Source organism: Peromyscus californicus, unplaced genomic scaffold, assembly GCF_007827085.1.
Source record: "Peromyscus californicus insignis strain IS unplaced genomic scaffold, ASM782708v3 Scaffold_11__1_contigs__length_118956290, whole genome shotgun sequence".
Taxonomy (NCBI): Eukaryota; Metazoa; Chordata; class Mammalia; order Rodentia; family Cricetidae; genus Peromyscus; species Peromyscus californicus.
The window spans coordinates 64260520-64284064 of record NW_026294402.1 but is presented as its reverse complement, the minus strand read 5'-3'; the positions used below and the strand labels follow the sequence as shown (position 1 = coordinate 64284064).

Genomic DNA, 23545 nt, shown 5'->3' with positions numbered 1-23545 from the left:
CTTAGAGATCCCATCAGATGTTTTGTGGGGTTCATTACCTTGTGTCAAAGATTTTGCACTGACACTGTGAACCTCTTCACCACAAGATTCAAGTCCCTGATCATCTTTATTTTTGCACTCTTCAGGACCATTTTCCACACCAGAGAACAGCTGTTTCTCCTTTTGTAATTGTTTCATCAGAATCTGACATAAGCTTCTAGAATCATCAGTAATGCTTGGTGTAGCTGGTACCATAGGTGTAGCTGGTACCACAGGTGCAGGTGGTACCACAGGTGTAGGTGGTGCCACAGGTGCAGGTGGTGCCACAGGTGCAGGTGGTGCCACAGGTGCAGGGGGTGCCACAGGTGCAGGGGGTGCCACAGGTGCAGGTGGTGCCACAGGTGCAGGGGGTGCCACAGGTGCAGTTGCTACTTTGGAGGCTGTGTGGACATCTGTCAAGATGGGTACAGGGGAGTCATTTTCTGAACTTGGTGACCTGGATGGACTAGTGGTAGTTACTCCAAAGGTTTCAAGTTCTGTGACATCATCATCAAAATCCAGATCCAAATTTTCCAGAGTCTCAATTTTTCGGCACTCATTAGCTTCAGTGGATATCTTGGAAGAAAATATATTGGCAAATTATTAGGGAAAAGTGCAGGCCATAGTTACCTAATTCTTAGTGCTCTTATCCCTAACATAGTTTTTTTTTTTTGTTTTGGTTTTTTGAGACAAGGTTTCTCTGTGTAGCTTTGGAGCCTTTCCTGGAACTCATGCTGTAGACCAGGCTGGCCTTGAACTCACAGAGATCCGCCTGCCTCTGCCTCCCAAGTGCTGAGATTAAAGGTATGTGCCCCCACTGCCAGGCAGTTCATGTTTTTAAAAGTAGAAAGATGGGGCTAGGGAGATGGCTCAGTGAGTAAAGGGTTTCTGTGAAAGCACACAACCTGAGTCTGGATCTCTAGCACCCAAGTAAAAGCCAGACATAGTGATGTGTGACAGCAATTCCATTGTTATGGGAGGAGACAGGAGTACAGTGGAGGAAGATCCCAGGGACTTTCTAGCCAGCCAGTCTAGCTGAAAAAGTTAAGTCTCAGGGTGAGAGACTATACCTCAAAAACTAAGGTGGAGAGTGATAAAGAAAGACACTCGATGTTGACCTCTGGCTTCTACATGAGTACACATACACATACATGTCCCTCCTACCTCCATGTACATGTTCACACAAACACAGCAGAAAGAAAAGTCTCTAAAATGTACACAACTTACATGCAAGTAATTAATTGTAAGACGAATTGCTAAACAGTCATATTAATAAAAAACCCAGAGCCAGATATTGGGGTAAAAACTGAGAGATCAGGGAAGCAGATAGAAGCCACCACGTTCTTACCACTAGAAATCCTCAGCCAAAAAGAGCCACTTCCTGTATACTCACGTCTATATGCTTTCTGTCCCTGCCATCTCACTACTTCTTTCTGCCCAGCTACATCACTTTCTCTTCACTTGTCACTTCCTGTCAGTCTGTACAGACTTCCAGACCTCTATGGTTAACTAGTGTTGGAATTTAAAGGTGTGTACCACCATACCTGGCTCTGTTTCCATCGTGGCCTTGAACTCACAGAGATCCAGATGAATCTCTGCCTCCCGAAGCTAGGATTAAGGGTGTGTGCAACTACTACCTGAACTCTATGTTTAATATAGTGGCTGGCTTTTTGCTCTGATAAGCTTTATTGAGGTGCACAAATAAAATATCACCACGTTTAATTTTGTATTCCCCTTGAAAATGTTCATATAGACACGTGTCAAGGTATAACAGCACAGGAAACTGAATTGTGAAATGCCAGAACCAAAGAGGAATATTCACAAATGAGAAAATAGACAAGACCATCAAGAAGAGATGTAGGGTTCAACAGCAAAAGATGTTCATGCATGCCCACTTTATAAACTCTGGGAGAGAACCCTGAACTTAGCTGACCAGGAGGACAGTTTCTTTACTGCTGTAAGGCTAGGGTTTCCCTACTATCAATCAGTGACACTTTGTATATCCACTCAGGGTTAACATACTATAAGGCAAAATTGGACAGGAAGTAGCTCTTGGTATTCTGGGACATGAAGTCTTTGAAGTTGTAGTCTTTATGTACTATTTTGGTAACAGAAGAACTACAAATAGCTTTCAATTATTCAAGAATAATCTACCCTCTGGTCAAGCACCAGAGATCTCTCCTCAATATGGAAGAACTCCTCATTTTTAAAATCAACTAATTGATTTTAGGTTTTTTTTCAAGGAGGTCCACATAGTCCAAGCCTTGAATTTCTTTCTTTCTTTTCTTCTTCCTCTTTTTGTTTTTTTTTTTTTTTTGTTTTTTTTTTTTTTTTTTTTTTTTTTTTTTTTTTTTTTTTTTTTTTTTTTTTTTTTTTTTTGGTTTTTTGATGCAGGGTTTCTCTGTGCAGTTTTGGAGCCTGTCCTGAAACTCGCTCTGTAGACCAGGCTGTCCTTGAACTCATAGAGATCCGCCTGCCTCTGCCTCCCTAGTGCTGGGATTAAAGACGTGTGCCACCACCGCCTGATGCCGTGAATTTCTTATGGAGCACAGGCTGACCCTGAATTACTAAACTTCCTGCCTCCATAAATGCTGGGATTACAGGTATGCCATACCACTTTCAGCTGTTTATTTTACTGTGTGTGGTACTAAAGACTGAACCTAGAGCTACTTACATGGTAAGCAAGTACTCTACTACTGAGCTGTATTTCCAGCCCTGGCAGAGTGAGTACTTTACCTTCATAAATGCCATGAAAATCTGATTCTAAACTAAGTACACACTAGACTTTTAGGGTAGGATTTGAGAGAGTAAGTCTGGCAGAAATTAAGCAATAAGATTGGTCTACAGAAACTACCTGATCTCTCTGAACCTCACACCCAGTATTTCTAAAACAGGAATAATAAAGTTACGTTTGGATTTGTTCTAAAGACCAAATGTGAAATTATCTGCAAGGATTTTCTTGACATTGTGCCGGTACATAGTGAGCCGCCTCTCAACACATGGCAGCTCTATCTAAATGAACAAATCCAGCACCAAGGGAGACCATATGCCGCCACCAGCAGGGCAGTCCACACAGCAAGGCTAAAACACAACTGGACACAGCACCAAGAAATAGAGAAAGGAGGAGCAGAGGCAACGCTAGCAGAGTTCGGGTAAGAGACAAAGGAGGAAAAGACGTGAATGTGACAGAAACATCACCATGACGCCACTCTCCCCTCAGAATCATTTCTTCACGTTGTCGCTGGAGTCTTAGGAGAGACTATTTATTATCTCAGAACCGTCTACTCTAAACACAAGGCTGAGAAAGTTAGGCTGAAAAGTCTCGGAGATGGGTTCCTTCCACGTCACCCTTACTCACAGCTCGATGGGGCGAAAGGCCTTCTGGGAAACTGAACTCTGCCTTGTTCCCCTCATCCTGTGATACAGCCAAAGCACAGGCTTTTTTGGTTATCTCTTCAGAACTGGCAAATAGCAAGAAAAGCAGAAATGACCCTAAATGGTGGCTTGCCTAGATGCCTGCATTCCCTTCTAGCTCAGCTTTGAAAAGCCTTTTGTCTTTTTTTTTTTTTTTTTTTTGGTTTTTCGTGACAGGGTTTCTCTGTGTAGTTTTGGTGCCTGGATCTCGCTCTGTAGACCAGGCTGGCCTCCCGAGTGCTGGGATTAAAGGCGTGCGCCTGCGCCGCCGCCGCCACCACCTGGCCAAGCTTTATTATCTTGTTTTTGGTTCTTTGAGACAGGGTTTCTCTGTATAGCTTTGGAGCCTGTCCTGGAACTCACATGCAGACGAGGCTGGCCTTGAACTCAGAGATTAGCCTGGCTCTGCCTCCCGAGCGCTGGGATTAAGGCATGTGCCACCACCTCCCAGCTGCCTTCTTATCTTATTAGGGCTTCTTCCTTCCCCCACAACCATGCTCCCCACCACAAATGCTAGTAAGAAGTAAGTTTTGATATTTTGTCCAGCAATAACTTTTAGGTGTTATCAGTAATGGAAAGGTCCACCATTACCAAAGTCATTCCGTGACTTTTCATCCTTCTTAACCTACTGTGTTTCTTTGTGGCACTTTTCATCTCCTGATAGGGACCTGTCACCAGTACACATTCCAAAAGTAATGTAAAAGAATAAAACATCAAACAAGCTGGAAATGCTTTGTGATACATCATAAAAATATCAAAGTTCAAATGGCAAACAGAAAAAAATAAACATATAAAAATAAAAACAACAACAGCCTTAAAACGGTGAAAGTTAAGGGTAGGAGAATATTTTTATATCTTATTGAAAATTGTTTGATTCTTTACTTGACTAAAACTCTCTGACAATACTTACTATCTTCAGGCCTTTTTAGTCCTGAATATAAAATGGCCCCATTCCTGTCCATCTCTCTATTTCTTAACGTATTGTTTTCCCCCATATTTATCAGTACCCGCTACTTCTGCTGTGCATACTCAGCATGTATCATCTAGTACAATGTAAGTGCTGAGAGAAGTCCAGCTGCATTCTTATTTACCCATCCTCAGTACTCACAACAGAATCCACACAGTAAATATTTGTAGAATGGATCATTTTCTATAAATAAAATGTTTCACTTTAATAATCATAAAAAATTATCTTTAAGTATATATCATTAAAACCAATATTTATACCATGCCTGTCATGCTAAAGCTTTGTATGTTATAAACTTAAACTCAAACCACTAATAAGTTAATGAGATACCCACCTTACAGATGGCCTCTAATGAGAACTCATTCTCTGCTCAGTTTTGAATTACACGGTACTGTTAACTATTGGAGCCTTGTGTTACAGAACCACACTAATCTCACTTCTGTCTCATTGTGACTCTGTACCTGTTAACTCATCTCTTTCCAGCCTTCCCCACTGTTTTCCTTGGCTTCTGTGCCCACTGCTCTGCTGTCCACTTCTATGAGCATCTTTTAGATGTCACATTATACAGTGAAATCACATGGTCTTTCTGTGACTGGCTTATTAACCATTTAACATTGTGGTCTTCAGGTACCACTCACACTGTTGCTAATGACAGGATTTTCCTCTCTTTAAAGGTTTACTAGTATCCCAGTGTATTTATATATCTCATTTTCTTGATCCAGCTGCTCACTAATGGACACTGAGGCTGATTCCATATCTGGCTAATGTGCATAGTGCTTCAATCGATATAGAGGCCCAAGTGCTTTGGCGTGCTGTTCTCTTTGAAATCTATGTTTACTGGGCAGTTGCTGGAACACATGGCAGTCTTATTCTTAAGGAACTTCCCCACTGTTTTCTGTAGTGGTCGACTAATCTGGATTCTGAACAAGTGATCCACACCCTCCTCAGTATTTCTTTTTAGACAGGTCTCACAAGTCCTGCCTCAGCTTTCCAAGTCTTAGGGTTAGCAATATGAGCCACATGGCTGGCTAACCCATGTCATTTATCCTTTTTGTTATTTCCAGTCTTACTAAGAGAAGATGATACCTTATTGTGGTATTGTGTGTGTACATGTGTGGCAGTCAAAGGCTGAGGCCAAACATCATCTTCTCTGTCACTTTCTATCTCTTTTTTGAGAGATGGAGACTTTCACTGAATCTAAATCTCACTGTTCAGCTAAGCTGGCTGGCCAATGAGCTCTAAAGATCTGTTTTCTCTATGGGCCTACAAACATGCCCAGATGTACCTGCTTTTTATGTGGGTGCTAGAGATCTTTGAACCCAGATTCTCATGCTTCTACAGCAAGTCCTTTACTGACTGAGCTACCTCCTTGGTTCCTTATGGTTTTAATTTGCATTTTCATGACCATTAATGATGGTGAACATTCTTTCATATATTTGTCAACTGTTTATACATTATGTTTCAGAAAATGGTGTACTCATATCACTGTCTTGATTTTTAAATTTTATTTTAGGTGAAGGGGTTAGAGAGATGACTCAGTGGTTAAGAGCCCTTGCTGCTCTTCCAGAGGACTCAGGTTTAGTTCCTAGCATCCATATCAGGTGGCTCATGACAGCCTGTAACTCGAGCTGCAGGGGATCCGATGTCTTTGGCCTCTGAGCACATCTGCACTCACACGCACATATCCATATGCAGGCACACAAACCTACATATGGCTAAATATAAGTCTTTTAAAAAATTTTAAGTGATACATAAAAACTGGAATATTAATCACATACCATGTAATGTGTCAACACAGGTATAGTAAAGACTTTTAACTACAAAGTTTAGAGACTTGCAATATAATAGTTTATGCTCCAAAAGGATAAACAAATATACCCTAAGCAAGGGAGGAAAAGTATTACATACGTCCATCTCAGAGGTGTACTCTTCAGGTTTGTCCATAAAGACCGCAGAGACTGGGACAGATGTGTTTTTTGATATCACATGTTTTAATGGAACTTCATGGAAGATTTGATTTCTTTCTCTCATTGTCATTTGCTTTCGGGGAAGTGGTGAATTAATATAAATTACTTTAACTGGTTTGGAACCTTAAAATAGAAACAAAAGCAAGTGGTGATTAGTATCTGGTAGTTTTATTTAAAAAAAAAAAAAAAGAAAAGAAAAGAAACCGGATGGATGTCAGAAGGATCACTAACCAGACAGGATAGGGCAGTGGTGCCATGGCTCCTGCACCTGCCCCTCTTGTCCATGTCTTTAAGCCCCTTAGGACTGATGGACAGGAGGATCCAGTCCCCAGGAGAAATGTGTTCCAAAAATGCCTAAAGGTCTCTGGGCTTTAGAGCTGTACTGTTAGTTGTCTTTATTCCTTTGTTCTTTCAGGAACTAGCGAAATACATTTATACTTTTACAAAAGACTACACTTAACTCTTAAGCTGTAGTACAACCTATAGAACCGTTTTGTCTTTATAAATGAAGATTCAGTCTTTCATTTATATCTTCATGTTTAATATTATTCTGGAGGATAAAATGGTCAAATATGAACCAGACTAACAGAGCAACTAATGTGCAAACATTAATTTACTGGTGTCAAAGGCTGTCCTCTGTCAACATACTTTAATTCTGGTTCCCAATAACACACAACAAAGTCCTGGAAACTTGACCCCTGAAAACTGTCTAATAAAGTTATGCATTCCTTCATCCAAGTGACAAACAGAAGTTGCACATCTTCCATATATTTCTGGCCACCCCGAGTACAAATTTCTTCTCTATGTCTTACTCCTTAACATAACTGCAGGTACCACAGGTCTCAGCAGTCAGTTCTATTGTAACTTTAGAGCAGGAAAAGCTCTCCTGAGTCTAAATGTTACATTCTCATTCTCCTTAAACAAAGATGGAGCTCTGTGTGTGGCACACAGCCATCTATGTCTGCACAGCTGAAATGAGGTAATTCCAGCCCTTCAGAGTACATTATCTGGCATACCAAATCACAAACCTTCCACAGCTATCATCTGAACACACACTGGGATTTCCCACTGCTCCTTGTAGCTTGGTCCATGGTTATTGAGCAAGGTGAATAATGCTTGGCTAGTCAGAGCTATCTGCGGATGGTATCTTGAAACAAGCTTCTCTGCATTCGGGTCTTTACTAATATCCTGAAAAACAATTGTGTTCTGTATTGTGATTTATGCTTCATAAATAAACAGAACAATGCCCGTCTTATTATCTAGGTCACTCATAACATTTCTACCACAAAGTAATGAGGAGGAGGGAACATCACAGAAAGGATGTTAGAACAACCAGGCTGCACGTCTTTAGTGCAGTACAATTATTAGGATTATTTTAAGTTTATAGGAAAGCCACTGTGACTTACATAGTGCATAGCTTCAGCTTTCTGCTGTGGGGTCTCAATGGAAGACATGTCATCTTTTGAAAGCTGTAACTTCACAGGCATCGAGGGAAATGCTGTTTTTACAAATTTTGCACTGCCCTAAATAAGTGGAAAAACGAATGTTACTGTGAAAACCTTAATGTATTTTTCTTGCAACATAGGAAACTTAACTGAAATTTCAAATGTCAATCTTAGACCCTCCTTGGTAGTTTTGACAACCACATGCAATGATTTTGTTACTGCTATTGTTTCTAAAAAGGTCCAAAGGAGTCTCCTGGAATCTTCCCACCACTTTCACAGTTTCTAATGAGACATAAATTACAACACAGAAGAATGGGAGTGCTAAAATACCCTTTCCATATACTTATTTCTCAACTATTTGTGAATAATTTTTTTTAAATGGAGTTCCCTGATTTATTTGAGAAGTATTAAGGAAAGTGGGAAGAAAAAAAGTCAAGAAACAAAATTAGTAGCAGTATTTTAAAAACACACGGTATTGCACGTGCATCATGTATCCTAAAAATTTAAACAGTGTCTACATGAGACAAAAAGGATGTTTCGAGCCAAAGCTCCCAGTTCTCCCTTCACATTCACAGAATAAGCCTTACCAAAACAAGAAGAGTCTTTTCTAACTTCAGTCCCATCTCTATTTTGAAAGGAAAAAATCCCATTAGGCTGGTGACTTCGTGGAGAGTATAAAATTCTGGGTACTTCTTTACTTGTTCAATACAAGCTCTTAGCATTTGCTGTGAAATAGGAAATAAGAACTACTCATTTGTATTACACTTACCTAACAAATGTACATTGGTTATATATGGCTATAAATTTATTAATTTCAAAATTAGATCCATTTCACTCATCTTCTCTTCTAATAATCCACACATTCTGTGTATTTCCTATTTGATTTAATTTCTTAGTTTTCATAACACATTTTAACCTAATTTCCTAAAATAGTGATATTTAATAATACTAAAACTAGTGATCTTATTAAAATTTAAAATTACATAGAGAAGACAAGATATTTTCTATGCTTCTTAGGAAACTGAAAAAAGAAATGAAGCCACATGAAAATTTCTACACAATGTATTACATACAGTAAAAGCAACACATAAAGCTGGGGCTGGCCGAATATGTGCATGTCTGTAATCCTAGTACTTGGAAGGTAGATGCAGGAGGGCCAATAGTTCAAGGCCAGCCTAGGCTACATGACAACTTGCTCTGAAAAAAAATAAAAAAGACTAAGTACTCAAGAAAAGTATATATTTGTGATAACATTTAAGTAGCTCAGAGGAACAGAGCCATCACTGGGGAAAGTTTTGATAATTTTAAAAGCACTCTGTCATCTTTTGTCAATGGATGGTACCTAAACCTTTTAGGATATATTTTATTTTTCAGACAGGCTCTCACTGTGTAGTTCTGTCTGGGCTGGAACTCACTATGTAGATCAGGCTGGACTGGAATTCAGAGATCAAAGAGCTGCCTGCTTCTGTCTCCCAAGTGCTGGAATTAAAGGCATGTACCATCACAACCAACTAGGATGTATTTTAGATCACAGAAGTTCGAACTTTCTATCTATATTCCCTCCTTCTACATAATTATAAAATGCTTCAAGTTAAAATCAATAACTAGCTCAGCACATCTTTATTATTTAGTTTTGTGTGTGTGTGTGTGTGTGTGTGTGTGTGTGTGTGTGTGTGTGTAGAAGAAGAGGGGAGAGGGGCAGGGGATAGGAGAGATATGTATGAAGGAGGCGGAGATAGAGGCAGGGGATAAGAGAGATAACTGGGAGGAGTCAGCTCTTTCCTTCTACCATGTGGGTGGGTCCCTAGGATGGAAATCAGGTAGTCAAGCTTGGTGCAAAGGCCTTTAGTGGCTGAGCCACATCTTGTAGTTCCACATCCCATTCCTTTTCCTAGGACATATCCCTGCTGTGTTTAACACTTTCTTCTTCTTCCTTCTACATGCTATTCAGGATGTCACTCCTAACCACTGCAGGTGTGGGCTAGAACAGAAAAGTTGCTTTACAATTCTCAGTGAACTATACCTTTATTGGTACAGCCTCTTTCCTCCCTGTCTGTAGTTTAGTGAGCACACACCTCTGATGGTGCCGTTCTGTCATGGGCATTGTAAGAATTCAACAAACAAAGGAAACTAATATGTAAGCACCAAGTGGCAAGGTCCGTCCTGGTTATTTATCAGCAAATCTTGGTGAAACTGAGCCAGATGTTACAGTGCTTGCAACTGCATTCACTTAACTCAGCACTGCTCAAGAAAAAAAGAAAGGAAACCCCCTGAAGCGTTTACATGGCACCACAGTGCATTCTGTTGTCTGATGATGACAGTGCACCTTTACCTGTGGTTCAACTTTCAATTTCTGTTCTCTGCTATCAAACAAAGAATGAAAAGACTGATGGAAAATTCCAGAAACAAAAAATTCCTAAGTTCTAAACAGTGAATAATCTCGAGTAGCACATTAAATTCCTGTAGCCTTGGGTCACCAGCTCTGTCCAAACAAATTGTTTCCTCAGCAGCAACCTCAGGTATGGACTGAAGTGCCTACCTCTATATTCCGAGCGGTCATGAGTTCTACTACTTCACACACTGAGTAGTGCAGTGGCCTCTGTGTACCTGACCTGCTAAAGCTGACAGTTCCCTAAGCTACAGGGTCTTCTTCACACATTTTAGAGATGCGACTATCATTTACTGCTCAGCAGCTTAAGTAAATGTGATCTTTTACCTCTGTGAAGAGACGGGCCTCATCAGAGAGCATATTATAATCCTGTGCACATTTCTTTGCAGAATTCTGCAAAAACTTTAGGAATTCATTAACTTCTTCATTCACATGTTTTTTCATATCCTTAAAAAAAAAAAGTACACATCTTTAAATAAAGTTTCACTAAAAATATCCATTCCTCAATAGTTGCCCCAATAATTTGAAGTTCAAAGAATAAAACATCAAATCCAGAGCAGAAACCACAAAGAAAATAATTTAAAAATCACCAAATAATAATTATAAATTTGTTATTAAAAACTCTACGGAAGGGTGCTAAAGAAATGGCTCAGTGGTTAAGGGCATGGTCTACTCTTTTGAGGTCCTGAGTTCAATTCCCAGCACCCACATGGTGGCTCACAACCATCTATAATAGGATCTGATTCCCTCTTCTGGTGTCTGTAAAGACAGGTCACTCAGGCTAGAGAGATGGCTCAGGGGTTAAGAGCACCGACTGCTCTTCCAGAGGTCCTGAGTTCAATTCCCAGCAACCACATGGTGGCTCACAACCATCTGTAATGAGATCTGGCACCCTCTTCTGTGTACGTAATAAATAAATAAATCTTAAAAAAAAAAAAAAAAGACAGGTCACTCACATACACTAAATAACAAACAAACAAACAAACAAAAACCCTCTAGGGAATAGTTTACTGGCACCTTGTGGGTTTAGTATTGTGACCTTAGTACTTTGGAGGTGGGGCAGAATTAGTTGTTCAGTCACCCTTGGCTACCAAGGACTGCAGACAACTTGGGACAAGTAAGTCACTGTTTCAAAACAAAACAGTAAGAAAAAAATAGAAAACAATGGTTTACAGATACATGGAAGATGTTTGTTTCATTGGTATTCAATATATTTATTTAGGTAAAATAAGAAATCATCAATTTCCTCATATGCATCAAAGGCTAAAAAAGAAAGAGCAATGTCTAGTGTTGGTGAAGGTGTCTTCAAAACCTCTTACAGTAGTATAAACAAATAATTCAAACCATTCGAAGAACAATTTATCCATCATAACTACAGACCAAAGCTTTAAAAACACATGCAGCATTTGATCTTAAAAATTTATTTAAAAAAAAAAACTTTACTTAAAGACTCTATCTTAAAGAAACAATCACAGGGACAACCAAAGATTTTGCTAGAAAGACATTCAGCATAGTGTCATTTCTGTAATAAGATTATGAATGCAATTGATTCAAACTGATCACAGCAAGCTTGTAAAGGTGCTCTTGCTAGGATGTAAGATGAACTGGAATAAGGCCACTGCACAGCACAGCAGGTGCCAGAACTACAAAAAAATCAACAGAAGAATTAAAGTGCCAACACTGTCCCATTTCTGTGAATATGACTGTATCTAATAATAACAGAAATAAGTAATAAATTAACAATGACAAAGAAAAACGAAAAGAAATATAAAGGAGAATTATTTCCTGATTCTTGGTATTTTTACTGAAGCTGATGAATACATACCAAATACTGCAGGAATTCATTTGTATTTGTTCCAACAGCTTTGGAACTTGAGGGGATTTTCGCATATTTAGCCAACAAATCCACGTAAGCCCTCTGCTCTCTCTGTGAGAACCGAGAGAAACGAGGATAAGGAACTCTTGGTTTTGGAAGGAGAATCATCCCAACTTTTTCCTTTGCTTGAGTTGCTGAACTAACTGCAGGCTCATTTTCTACAGAACTTGCTGAGACATTCAAATTTTCTCCTATACGTCTGGAAAAAAAATACAATTTACAAATATGTGCTTTTCACATGAAGATTACTATCATGGAACTTATGATTCTCAATCAAAAGGGAGAATAATATGGCATGATTAACAGTAACTTCTGGATTATTATCTAACTCTGCCACCTGCATTTTGATGTTCAGTCATTTAGTGTAGATTAAGTATTCTGCATGAAAAGACCTCATTGTAGGCTTACCTTCAGCCACCTGATGCAGAAGGAGAGGCACACTTCAACCAGCTATTCTATTTGGAACTTTCCCCTTTATTAAAAGGGAAATCATTCTTGTGAATTATACTAACATTTACTTATTGCAATGCTATTTGGTTTTTAATGCTTAATTTCTTCAGTAAGGTATATCAGTTAAAATGGTTAACAAAGGACATTAAGAACAGAATAAAATGAGGTCACACACTTGAAGTTAATTAACTCACTGAGAGTCTAAATTTTCTGGTTTCCATTGGTTATTTCAGAACTTAAAAATAAAATTCCAATAACTGTGTTATATTTTATGGAAGCAGTAGTGATTTTAGAAAGACTGGACAATCTTTTATCTGTCATGTATATGGTTAAAGCCATGGAAATGTCTCTATGCTTTTTATGGATGTGAAAGAAAAATCACAGAATATCTATAAGGAGGTGTGTTCAAAGAGAAGGCAACGAGTAGTAGCAGCCAGAGAACCTGATATTAGACATTTGTAAAATGACACCTCCAATTTAAAAGTCACCTTACTATTCTAGTAGGACACACAAGTATAGATTATCTTGTTCATAAATTGTTTCTATCTTTGCCATTCAGTTATCCTACAATTTTAGTAAGAGAATAGAAATCTACCAAAAAACTCCACTTCCCTTGGTCTCTACAACTCTGATTTCTACCACAATCATTGTTTCTTTAACTGGGCTCCAAATTAAACAATGATAATTCATGGAGGAAAGAAAACGAATGAGAATGATGGATATCTATTGACTCACTCACTAACAGTCATTAATAATTATACTTGCTAGTGTATGCTATGTCCAAGAGCTTTAACCAGCAGATTACAGTACAATCTTCAATTGTCAGGATCTTAAACCAGTGGTTTGATGAATGAGAACGAAAACCACATCCACACAAAAGAAGAAAACTATATCCATACACACACACACACACACACACACACACACACACACACACACACACACACACACACTAATAATATTAGGTATCCAAACTAAATTTACCAAATAGCTAGCTGAGAAGAATGGTCTAGAGACCACGGATTAAGAGGGAAAGAGGGAAGGGAACAAAGGTCGCAATCATGACATACTACTTTCCTTATGGCATTCATTTCTTTAAGCCAATAGGAACATCTAACTCATCACCAGAGGGAAAGGTTGGCCATAATCTGGAGGAATACTGGATGTTCAGAACATATGACACTGTTTCACACAACTTGTAAAGGTTCTTTTTCTCTGACAGAAAAACAATTCTGATTTGCTATTACTTTGACACCACATTTATTTTTTTCTATGATTACTGCTTAGTATGTTTTATTCTGCTTCTCTTAAATACAGTCTTGTTTATTTTAAGATTTGGTGCTGAGAATTGAATCAAGGGCCTCTTATAGGCTGTACACATGCCATACCCACTGTAAATGGACCATCTTCTCAATCATTGCATTTTCTGTTGTAGGAATGTCTGTACACAGATGCACTACACAATACAGGGTAGGTATTGTTCTTTCTATTTCACATTATGTATTTAGGACATCATGCTATTTTTAAAGGTTACGTTTCTGGTAACCAGCTATCAATCTCATTTTGGGCTAATGAAGGAGGGACATTAGTTCTTAAAAATAGTTGCTATAAAAAAGTACAAAGGGCTGGACGGTTGCGCACACCTTTAATCCCAGCACTCAGGAGGCAGACCCAGGCGGATCTCTGTGAGTTTGAGGCCAGCCTGGTCTACACAGCAAGATCTAGCTAGGGCAGGCACCAAAACTACATGGAGAAACTCTGTCTTGAACCCCCCCCCCCCCCCCCCCCCCCCCCCCCGCAAAAAAAAAAGGTTTGGGCCTTATTGATAAAGTTGGGAACTACTAATTTATAATACTATAGTAAATATAGTATAAATTCCAAAGTCTGAAAATAGTATTTTAGAAAAGAGTAAGAACCTTCCTCCCTCAAATAAAGCAAAATCATTTAAAAACACTCTCAGAGATAAACTATGAATGGAAAAACTCAACAAATAGCTAATTAGTTAATGGGAAGAAAATTTTGAAAATTAAAATTGGGATGTTTAGGCTGACTCCAGAAATACAGGCAAGAGATCACATATTTAGCTCAAAGTTTCTCTGCTAACTCTATAAAAATAAGCTCGTTTTAGGTTAACAAAATGAATATTAACTGCTGATCTTGGTAGAAATGTATTACAGCAAATTGATTTCTCACTAGAATATGTCTTGAGAGCTATTCAAACCTAACAGTATTGTGTCCGCAACTCTTAACGATACTGCTTCACAGCTGTCTCTCTGAATATGAGAACATGTCTGTCCTCCTGGCACAAACTGGCAAATTTAATTAAGCTGCTGCAGCAACGAGATGCTGACTCAGATATGCCCGAGCAGGAATGTCAAGACATTCTAGCAGTGTAAATTGGCTACATGCAGCACAGAATGAAACGGCAGCACATCAAGATCATTTTCAAGTGCAGTGCTGTCAAAATCTTCATCAGGTGCAGCCACAAGTACCCAACAGCACTACCTACACACATTACACCACTGCATTTTATTTCAGTTGATAGTCTGAAACTTCCTCCTTCATTTTGTCAACCATCATTTTCCTTTTTATTTCAAGTTGCTACGAAATAAAGGAATGTTCCAAACTGTTAGTTTGCTAGACTCTAAGTTGACTAGTTTGGCAGTTTCTTTAAAAACCACATTTGGAGATATTTCTGGGCTTTATCTCAAAATCTATTTGAATCTTGGAGTTTAGTTTTCTTTTATATTAATCAGTTTACAGCAATTATTTCTCATCTTATTCAGAACTATTTAGTAACTTGGCTTAAAACTCAATTATAAAGACCTGTAACTAAAATGCTTAATTTTAAATAAAGGCAGGTGTTTATTTCTACATGAATAACTCTTTCTAGGAAAAAAAAAATGCCATATTGACTTTCTACTTCATTCACACTAACTTTTAACATCACATTATTCTGATGGGACTTGCGTCTTACAAGCATGTGTAGAGTACAACAGTCTAGTGAATGCTTTTTATACTGAAATTAAGAGCAAAATGACTTTTGGTGATGTGATGGGGTTGAATAAAAATTTCACAGTTTTGAAATCAACACAATTCCAACATGCTAGAGAATACAAAAATTACTCTATTATGGATAATAATGAAAAATGTTTTTTCCAACAAGCAAAGTTCTAAATAACTAAACCCCCAAATCAGTTCTTTGCTGTAACAAAAAAAATCTAGAAACACATATCAATGCTTTGTGCTTCTCTTTTACATTAAAATGTAAATTACACTAATAAACTGTGCTGTATTAAAAAGTCTAAACACAGGAAGCATATTCTAAGAAAAAGATTTTAGTTTTTTTTTTTAAAGGCTAACTTCCAGAAAAATATCCTCTCCTTTATATAACTCATGCCCAAGAAATGCCAAGCAAAACTATACTTCCAAAGAACCATTAAAGTAAGAAGCGGTGGGAGAATGAAGACTAATATCAAAGCCAGGCATGGTGGCCATACCTGCAATCCTAGAACTCAAAGAGGCAGATGCAGAAAGATGAGGGTAGGTCTAAAGAGTGAGCTCTGGGCTAGCAGAGTTACATAAGGAGACCTTGTCTCAAAAAGAAGAAAAAAAAAAAAGATAAAGTTAGAAATTTTTATCCTGAAATGATGACGACTAGGACAAAAATCCCAATGAAATTTTATGCAGCTGTTAAAAAAAAAAATCAGAATATCTACAAGAAAATGGATGCAACTACAAATTATTCTGTTAAGCAAAGTAAGCCAGACTAAGAAAAACAAATGATGGCCTTACATTGAAAATATATGTTTGTGTTGAACTTAATTTGGAAGTGGAAAATCAAGAGAATAACAGAGTACATGCAGTAAGAAAGCAAAGGGTTATTATCTGGGGGAGAAAGGGAAACAGCTTAGGAAGTAGGGAGATAATGAGTAGAGGGAATGAATGAGAACACAGTATAATGGAATATGTGGATGAAGATGCCACGATGGAACCCATTATTTTTGTATGCTAAACTAAAACATGAACAAAAGAGGGGGGAAGTCCCCAAATCAAAACTAAAGAGTTTAGGAAAGGTGCTGGGAGAGAAGAGGATCAGAGCGCTTTCAATAACCTCTCTCCCTACAAGACACATGCACTCCTTGCAGCTACTTGAGATCATTCCTGGAGGAAGGAAGAAGCTTCCAACAACTGGAATGAGAAAGCAGGATCCTGGGAGAGAGCATGCAGCAGACAGAGGCCTGTGTTCCTTGGAGCCTCTGCTATCGCCTAGTCTGTCATCATGAATCCTAAAAGGGACTGGAGAGATGGCTCACTGGTTAAGAGCCCTGGCTGCTATTGCAGAAGACCCAGGTTCAGTTTCTAGCACTCACATAGACAGGTTCACAACTGTCTGTAACTCCAGTTGCAGGGGATCTGATATTCTCTTCTGGCATCCACTGGCACTGTACATCCGTGGTACACAGATACGGCAAAACACCCACACACATTTAAAAAAAAAAATCCTCAAAAGCCTTGGAGAGAGAACCTTAGGAAACTAACATGTCAATTCACATTTATGGGTCCAGTGATTTTGTACCTTTTCCTGATACCATAATGTATATAAATTGATATTAAACAAATAAATAGATGAAAAATGAAAAAAACAACACTATGCTACTTTAAGGGAAGGAGTACAAATGTTAGTTCACTTTGAAAGGCATCCAAACAAGGTGTAATGACACAGAATAGAGTTAAAGGTAGATGAACAGATAAATGAATTTAATAAAATGTTCACAGAATCCAAGAATTGGGTATAATGGTAGTCCCCGCTGAAGTTCTAATTCTGCTGTATGTTTGAATTTTTTTCTCTACAACAATGTGCTCTTCCATAAGTTCTGTTATTTTTGAGTGAGTTTCTACTTAGCTTGTCCAGACTTAGCCTTGTCCAACTAAGAGTGAGGACTTGAACAAGGTAATTGGCAAGGTGTCTTCGAGTGCCCAGATTCTTTCATACCCAGTTCCTCTGTGACTGGGAACACAAGGTGACCACACTGAGCAGTCATCTACATCAAGACTTAGCCCTGCCAGCATGAACAGCTAACTTTTCTCAGTGTGACAGGTGGGACTTGGTGTAAACCCAGGCAGTAACACTGCGGGCTCTGGCTCCAAAACGGGTGCTGACACGTGAGCTACTGAAATCTGATTGAAACCAACCACCTCTTAATGTGATTGTGTGGGCATTTCCCAGAGTACCGGGTATTGCTTCAGCTGTTCTCAGGCATCACATGGTCCATTGTCCTAACCTGAGCACTTGTGTGTAGAGGTCTTCCCGAGCTCAGTTGGCTACTCAAATCTCAAGTTAGTCTGTCAGAGATCCTTGTGTTGCTCACAGGTTTAAATAAACGACATTAAGGAGACTGGTGTCAATTCTATTTCAAGATTTTTGTTTCAGATTCCGGGCTGTGGAAATTTTTTTCTTTAGGAAAATAAAGCCAATGGTTGTATACATAATTGCTCCTGCTTTTCTCTATTAAGAGTACATCATACTTCATCATAACTGGGTATTGTGCTCATTGTTAGGTATGGGGCAGTCATCTCAGGGCTGTGCCAGGTAGCACAGTCACTGCTAGATGTCAGGCTGAGTTATCATTTGTATTATTGCTGGGTCATGATTTAGTGTTCTGTTTAAGTAACTAACTGGTGGCTTACTGAATTATTAGGTATTTTTGTGGAGCCACTGTTGGAGATTTTTGTTGAGTCTCCATCTAGCAGCTTTGCTGAATTATTACTGAATGATTTTGCTGAGTCATCTTTTGGAAATTTTGTTAAGTCACCTTTGGGCAATTTTCTCCAGATTCACTACCTGGATTTCTGCTGAGCTGTCCCAGAGCACTTCTGTCAAGTCACCCTTGGGGTTTTACTGAGCCACCATTCAGCATTTTCTAAGCTGTCTTATGTAGGGTTTCTATAGCTGTGATAAAAAACACTATGACCAAAGGCAGCTTGAGGAGGAAAGGGTTTATTTCAAGCTTACAATTTCATATCACAGTTAATCACTGAGGCAATCAAAGCAGGAACTCAAAGAGGACAGGAACCTGAAGGCAGATGCTGATGCAGAGGCCATGAAGGACTGCTGCTTATTGGCTTGCTCCTTATGGCTTGTTCAGCCTACCTTCTTAGCCCACATCAATCATCAATCAAGAAAATGTACCACAGGCTGCCCATAGGCCATTTGGGGGGGCATTTTCTCAACCAAGGTTTCCTCTTCCATAATGACTCTAACCTGTATCAAAATGACATTTAACTTGCCAGAACACTGAATTACTTGAGCTTTTGCTGGGCTATCTACTTGGTGTTTTTGCTGACCCATTGTTTGGAGGTTTTGCTGGGTCACCACTAAGCATTTCTGCTGAATCCTCAGGCATTTTTGTGGAGTCACTTGTGAATGTTCTGGCATATCATTTCTGGGCACTGCGCTGAGTCAGCACTTCCCTGCCTCCGTTGCCTGTCAGCACTTGCCTGCTTCCCTTGAAATTTTGCAGGCAAGTTAGTGTCCAGGTGTCAGGACCCTTGGCAATTCTCCAGGGCCATGGTTTGAGCATATCACCAGACCAACCCCAGACTATTTCTCCTTTGACCTTAAGAACATTTCAGATAAAAGGTAAAGAATGTTGATAAACATTATTTGGTTTAAATAATCAAAGGTACTGAATGATTGGAAAGTTTTATGAAATTAGTTATCTCTAGGAAATGATAAAAATTGAATAACAGTAACAATTTTTTTTAAAAAATCTATAAATGCATACATATGTGAATCTTAACTTTCTAAAGCTTACACTACCAAAAACCATTAATTAAGACTTATTTTAATGCTTTAAATAACAATCTGGCAATATCTATCCAAATAAAAGCACATATATGCTTTAACTAAGAATATATCATCTAGATACATGTACAATAATACATACTACCATAACTCCTATTATATAAAAAGGAGAGTATTTTGATGTGTACAGTACAAGACACACAAACACACACATTTATTATAAACTAAGTCCACAGAAGCATCCTTGATTCTCAGTGGTTTGAATTCAACAGACTAGGTTGAGGGTACAAAATCAGTACTTCTTAAAAGCTTAAAAGTACATCTAATGATGAGACACTGTGAGAAGCATGAAGATGAAGATTGTGAAAGAATTTGAGAACTACTACAAAAACCAGAAGACTGGGAAGAAAGCTGAGTGGAAGAGCTCCACAGTCAAAAGCTCACTGATAATGCCAGAGGAAAAGTTTCAGAAAGCAACTTTTTCCTGTTTTTTAATTCAGCTGCTGATTTGGCTTTTCATTGAGAAGTCTTATCTACCTATACTTAAAATAATTATTGCTGTGAAGGACCATCACTGTTGTGTTATATTTTCTCTATGCCTGACATATTTTTCATCCCTTACTTCATGTCAGCACATAGACACCTCTAAAGTAGTGAAAGTCAGATGAAAGAAGCGGGAACAGAAAGGACCATGGAGAGAATTATTTAAAACAGAACTCGCGGTATTTTCAGATGTTGATCAAAAGACTGAAAGCAAGAGAAAATGAAGACAGAAGAGTCAGTAGGGTATCTGACTGAAAGAACCCTGAGAAGGCAGAAAGAGATGGACAAACGCAGTTCTTCCCCTGTGAAAGCTAACAGGGTTGCAGCAGAGCCAAACTCCTTTGGAGCGGCTCCTTACTCCACATCTCTGGTCTCCAGAGTAACCCACGGGACACGAGACACAGTCAATCAAAAAGGAACCAGAGCTGCTACAGGTGTGTGAGCAGGAAGGACTGGACATTATCGCTGAGCAGTCATTTTTACACCACAGAAGACAAAATTCCTTTTGACTATTTGATACTATCTATTAAAATATAAAATAGACACATAGTCTGACTAAATTTGTATGACTTTACCATACAGAAATAACTGCAGAATTTAAAAAAAAAAAAGTTCCCGCACAGGACTTGCTATAGGAATTTAAAGTACACATATAAAGAATAGGCAATTACTAATTAAGATTAAAGGGAAATATTATATGTGTGCATGGAAATAAATAAAAACACTGATTTTTTTAATGATAAAAGTAAATTATGAAGTTTTATGGTGTTCTGAGGTAATTACAGCTATGATCTCATTTTATGTATATAAATACACAGCCATACATGGAGAAAGGTAAATATCAAAATGTTATCAGTAGCTTTCTTCTATTTTCTATTTTTCACATTTTTATAATTTGAACGTTTACTAATATAAATAGTCATAAAATTTCAACTATCAGAAAAACAGCAATGAAATGTGAAAATAAATAACCAAATGAACATTACCTGTTAGACAAAATATAGAGTTCTTTTAAGCTTGGAGCCATGGAATGATCTTTGTAATTTTCGGGAGAGAAAAATGCTTTAAGGCCATTTTTGGGTGTAACATCCCTGTGAAATAAAGTAATTTACATGCATGTGACAATTCAAAATCTCATGTTAGACAAAGCAGCATAATGCTACAGCTGTAATTTATGACCTCTACCCCAACTTTTCCCAGACCATCACCCCTATTCAGTTTAATTTCATGTGCCAGATCCTGTGTGTTTAGATATTCTATTTCTTGGATAGCTTTAAGCTTGGGGCAGTATGAGATTCTTCAGTGCCAACAGTCTGTTTCTCTATGGTACACAATTAAACTTCAGAAACTTGAACATTTAAGATGGAACAGAAAGAAGTATAATCAAGGGTCTGTCAAGAGACCAGGCTCATTTCTGGCCATGAATTGTAATGGTAAAATATTTGATGACAAAAAAAAATGTGGCTCGACTTGTTTTTGTTTCGGGTACTATTGTGCCAAATGAAAACACTGGCTACCCACCCTATTTATTTATAGCTTTATCTGATTTTGTTAAATGAAGTAAATGATGGGTGTTTGCTAAAACCACCTCTAAAGTGATGAGTTTCATAACATCAAAATTAGTTTGAGACTAATATAGTCAATGCTGGTTAAATCAAAGAAAAAAACTGAAAATACTGAGGTTAATTTAGGGAAGACACTGACCAGTAGGACTCTGTGGGAAGAAAGAGCTCCAAGGTCTTTAACACTGCAAAATTAATTTTGGTTTCACAGTGCCAGAGGTGTGCAGGAATATCTGCACAGCATGTGAACCACATGTTATAGTACTAGGAAGGATCTTAAATGATTCAATACAGGCTGGGCATGATGAAACACACCTTTAATCCAGCACTCAGGATGCAGAGGCAGGTAGATCTCTCTGAGTGAGCTCCAGGTGAGCTAAGGTTACTTACACAGAGAGAGACGCTGTCTCAATCCCCACCCCCTCCAAAAAAGCCCATTATAATTGACACCGATATGTTATGGTCAATACTGCTTTAGTGAAAAATTAAAAAACTTAAAATGCTGAGAACAATTTCAGCACCTCTCCCCCACAAGAAAACAATAATCATAAAATGAAATTATAACTAAGAATCTGGGTGCTGAGTTATTATTTTAGGAGTCGAAATTGGTCAGCTATAACTCAAAAGGCTTGGAATATGAATAGGGTAAATTCTGAGACCCTGAAATTTTTTTTTTTTTTAAAAAACACAACAAACCTCTCAAGCCAGAAATCTTCCCTTCCTAGGATACCCACCGTCCCTGCCTCACTCCTCCAGAGTGGATTAGGAGGAGGTCCAACTCACCAGTTCAGTCTCGGTTCACTCATGGTTATGCTAGAGCTCATCTTCCTAGATTTCTCCTTCACTCTAGCTCACAATATTTCAGCCTGGCAGGGAAGGCTCCAAGAGAATGAGGATCGGATCCTTCCTAGAGTCTACATTCAACTGAAGAAAAACAAAAGGTCAAGATGAAACCGAGATTATTAACTCGGGCGGGAAAGAACCTTAGCTTAACATCTACCCTCAGTGGACTAAAACCAACAGCAGAACGTTGGCCCGATTCTTTGGAGGGGTCATTTCCCTTTAACTCAGCAAGGAGTGTTAACTGGGGACATCAGCTGAGTCAGCAAGACCCCAGACCAGAAGGGTGTTCTCGCTTTGTTCACACTATGGCAGACCTATGCCTTAGCTTTACCTTACTCCCTCACTACCGTTTTAAATCTTGTTTCCATTCCCTTCCGGTCAGATTACACTGTTGTGGGGGGCAGATCCAGACACAATGCACAGAAATGCAGGCGCTCTGGCTCCCAAGGACCTTGGATCTTTCAAAGCCCACTTTGCATGTATGAGACCTCAGGGGCTGGCAACTGGAGAGAACCATTCACAGGCACCCTTCGAGGTACCATCAGACACACAACGAAAGCTGTAGCTTGATGGAGTTAAGAATCAAAGGCAGGAACTGGCTTCTGGGCGTCTGTGGGGGTCTCGGGGGCTTCCTTCTCAACCCACCTACCCCACGTTTCCCCTTTGAGTGGGGCTGAGGGGGAGGGGAGGGGGCGGTGAACGCCGAGGGAACTGAGCGGGAGGCAAAGACGAGAAAGTATCGGGAAAGGTAAGGGCGAGACGAGCGAGGAGAGCCGCCCAGGAAGGCCTGTGAGGCGAGCCCGGTGAGGCGCAACCTCAGACCCGGGCCGCCATGTTCCCTCTCCCGCCCCTCGCGTCCCCGGCGAGCCCGAGTGAGTCCGCGCGCAGCAGCAGCCGCCGCCGCCTTTCCGCCCACCTCAGGGTCCCAAGCGGCTCTGGCCCGGGGAAAAGCCGACCCTTGTACACACGCTTCGCCGAACTCCCTGCCGCGCGCCCAGGAAGGCCTCATTTAAAGGCCCCGAGGGCGCCCGCACGGCCGCGCGTGATGACGTCACGCGAGCGCCGCGGGAGGGGCTTGTGTGCGAGTCCCCAGAGAGGAGGGACGGAGGGGCGGGCCGCAGGGAGAGTGTCCAGAGACCCACACAGACCGACCGACCGACCGACCGGGCTGTGACCGCAGGCTTCCCTAACCCTGAGCCTGACTCTTAATTAGTTTTTAATGTGTGTTTTGTTTCCGAGATGGGGGGCGTCTCAAGTAGGCCA

The 23545-nt window shown here is 39.5% G+C and overlaps 1 protein-coding gene across 4 annotated transcripts in view; it reads right to left on the bottom strand.

Annotated features, from left to right (window-relative positions):
* The window catches only part of Ice2 (interactor of little elongation complex ELL subunit 2), a 49858-nt gene extending 26539 nt beyond the window's left edge, over positions 1-23319 (bottom strand). For 3 of the 4 annotated variants that reach the window (XR_008213087.1, XM_052713381.1, XM_052713387.1), the window contains exons 1-10: positions 23199-23319; positions 22223-22363; positions 20864-20968; positions 12026-12275; positions 10528-10647; positions 8399-8536; positions 7773-7889; positions 7395-7554; positions 6308-6489; positions 1-594 (exon numbers count right to left, since the gene is read on the bottom strand). The exon at positions 1-594 is cut by the window's left edge and continues 517 nt beyond it. Coding sequence is in view for 3 of the 4 variants with exons in the window: in XM_052713381.1 (XP_052569341.1) it covers positions 1-594; positions 6308-6489; positions 7395-7554; positions 7773-7889; positions 8399-8536; positions 10528-10647; positions 12026-12275; positions 20864-20968; positions 22223-22263 (1707 nt within the window). In the remaining variant the exon portion in view is untranslated. Of the gene's footprint in view, positions 595-6307; positions 6490-7394; positions 7555-7772; positions 7890-8398; positions 8537-10527; positions 10648-12025; positions 12276-20863; positions 20969-22222; positions 22364-23198 lie in introns of those variants that run through there. The other variant, XM_052713395.1, reaches the window with a different exon arrangement.
* Between the last annotated feature and the right edge of the window lie 226 nt (positions 23320-23545).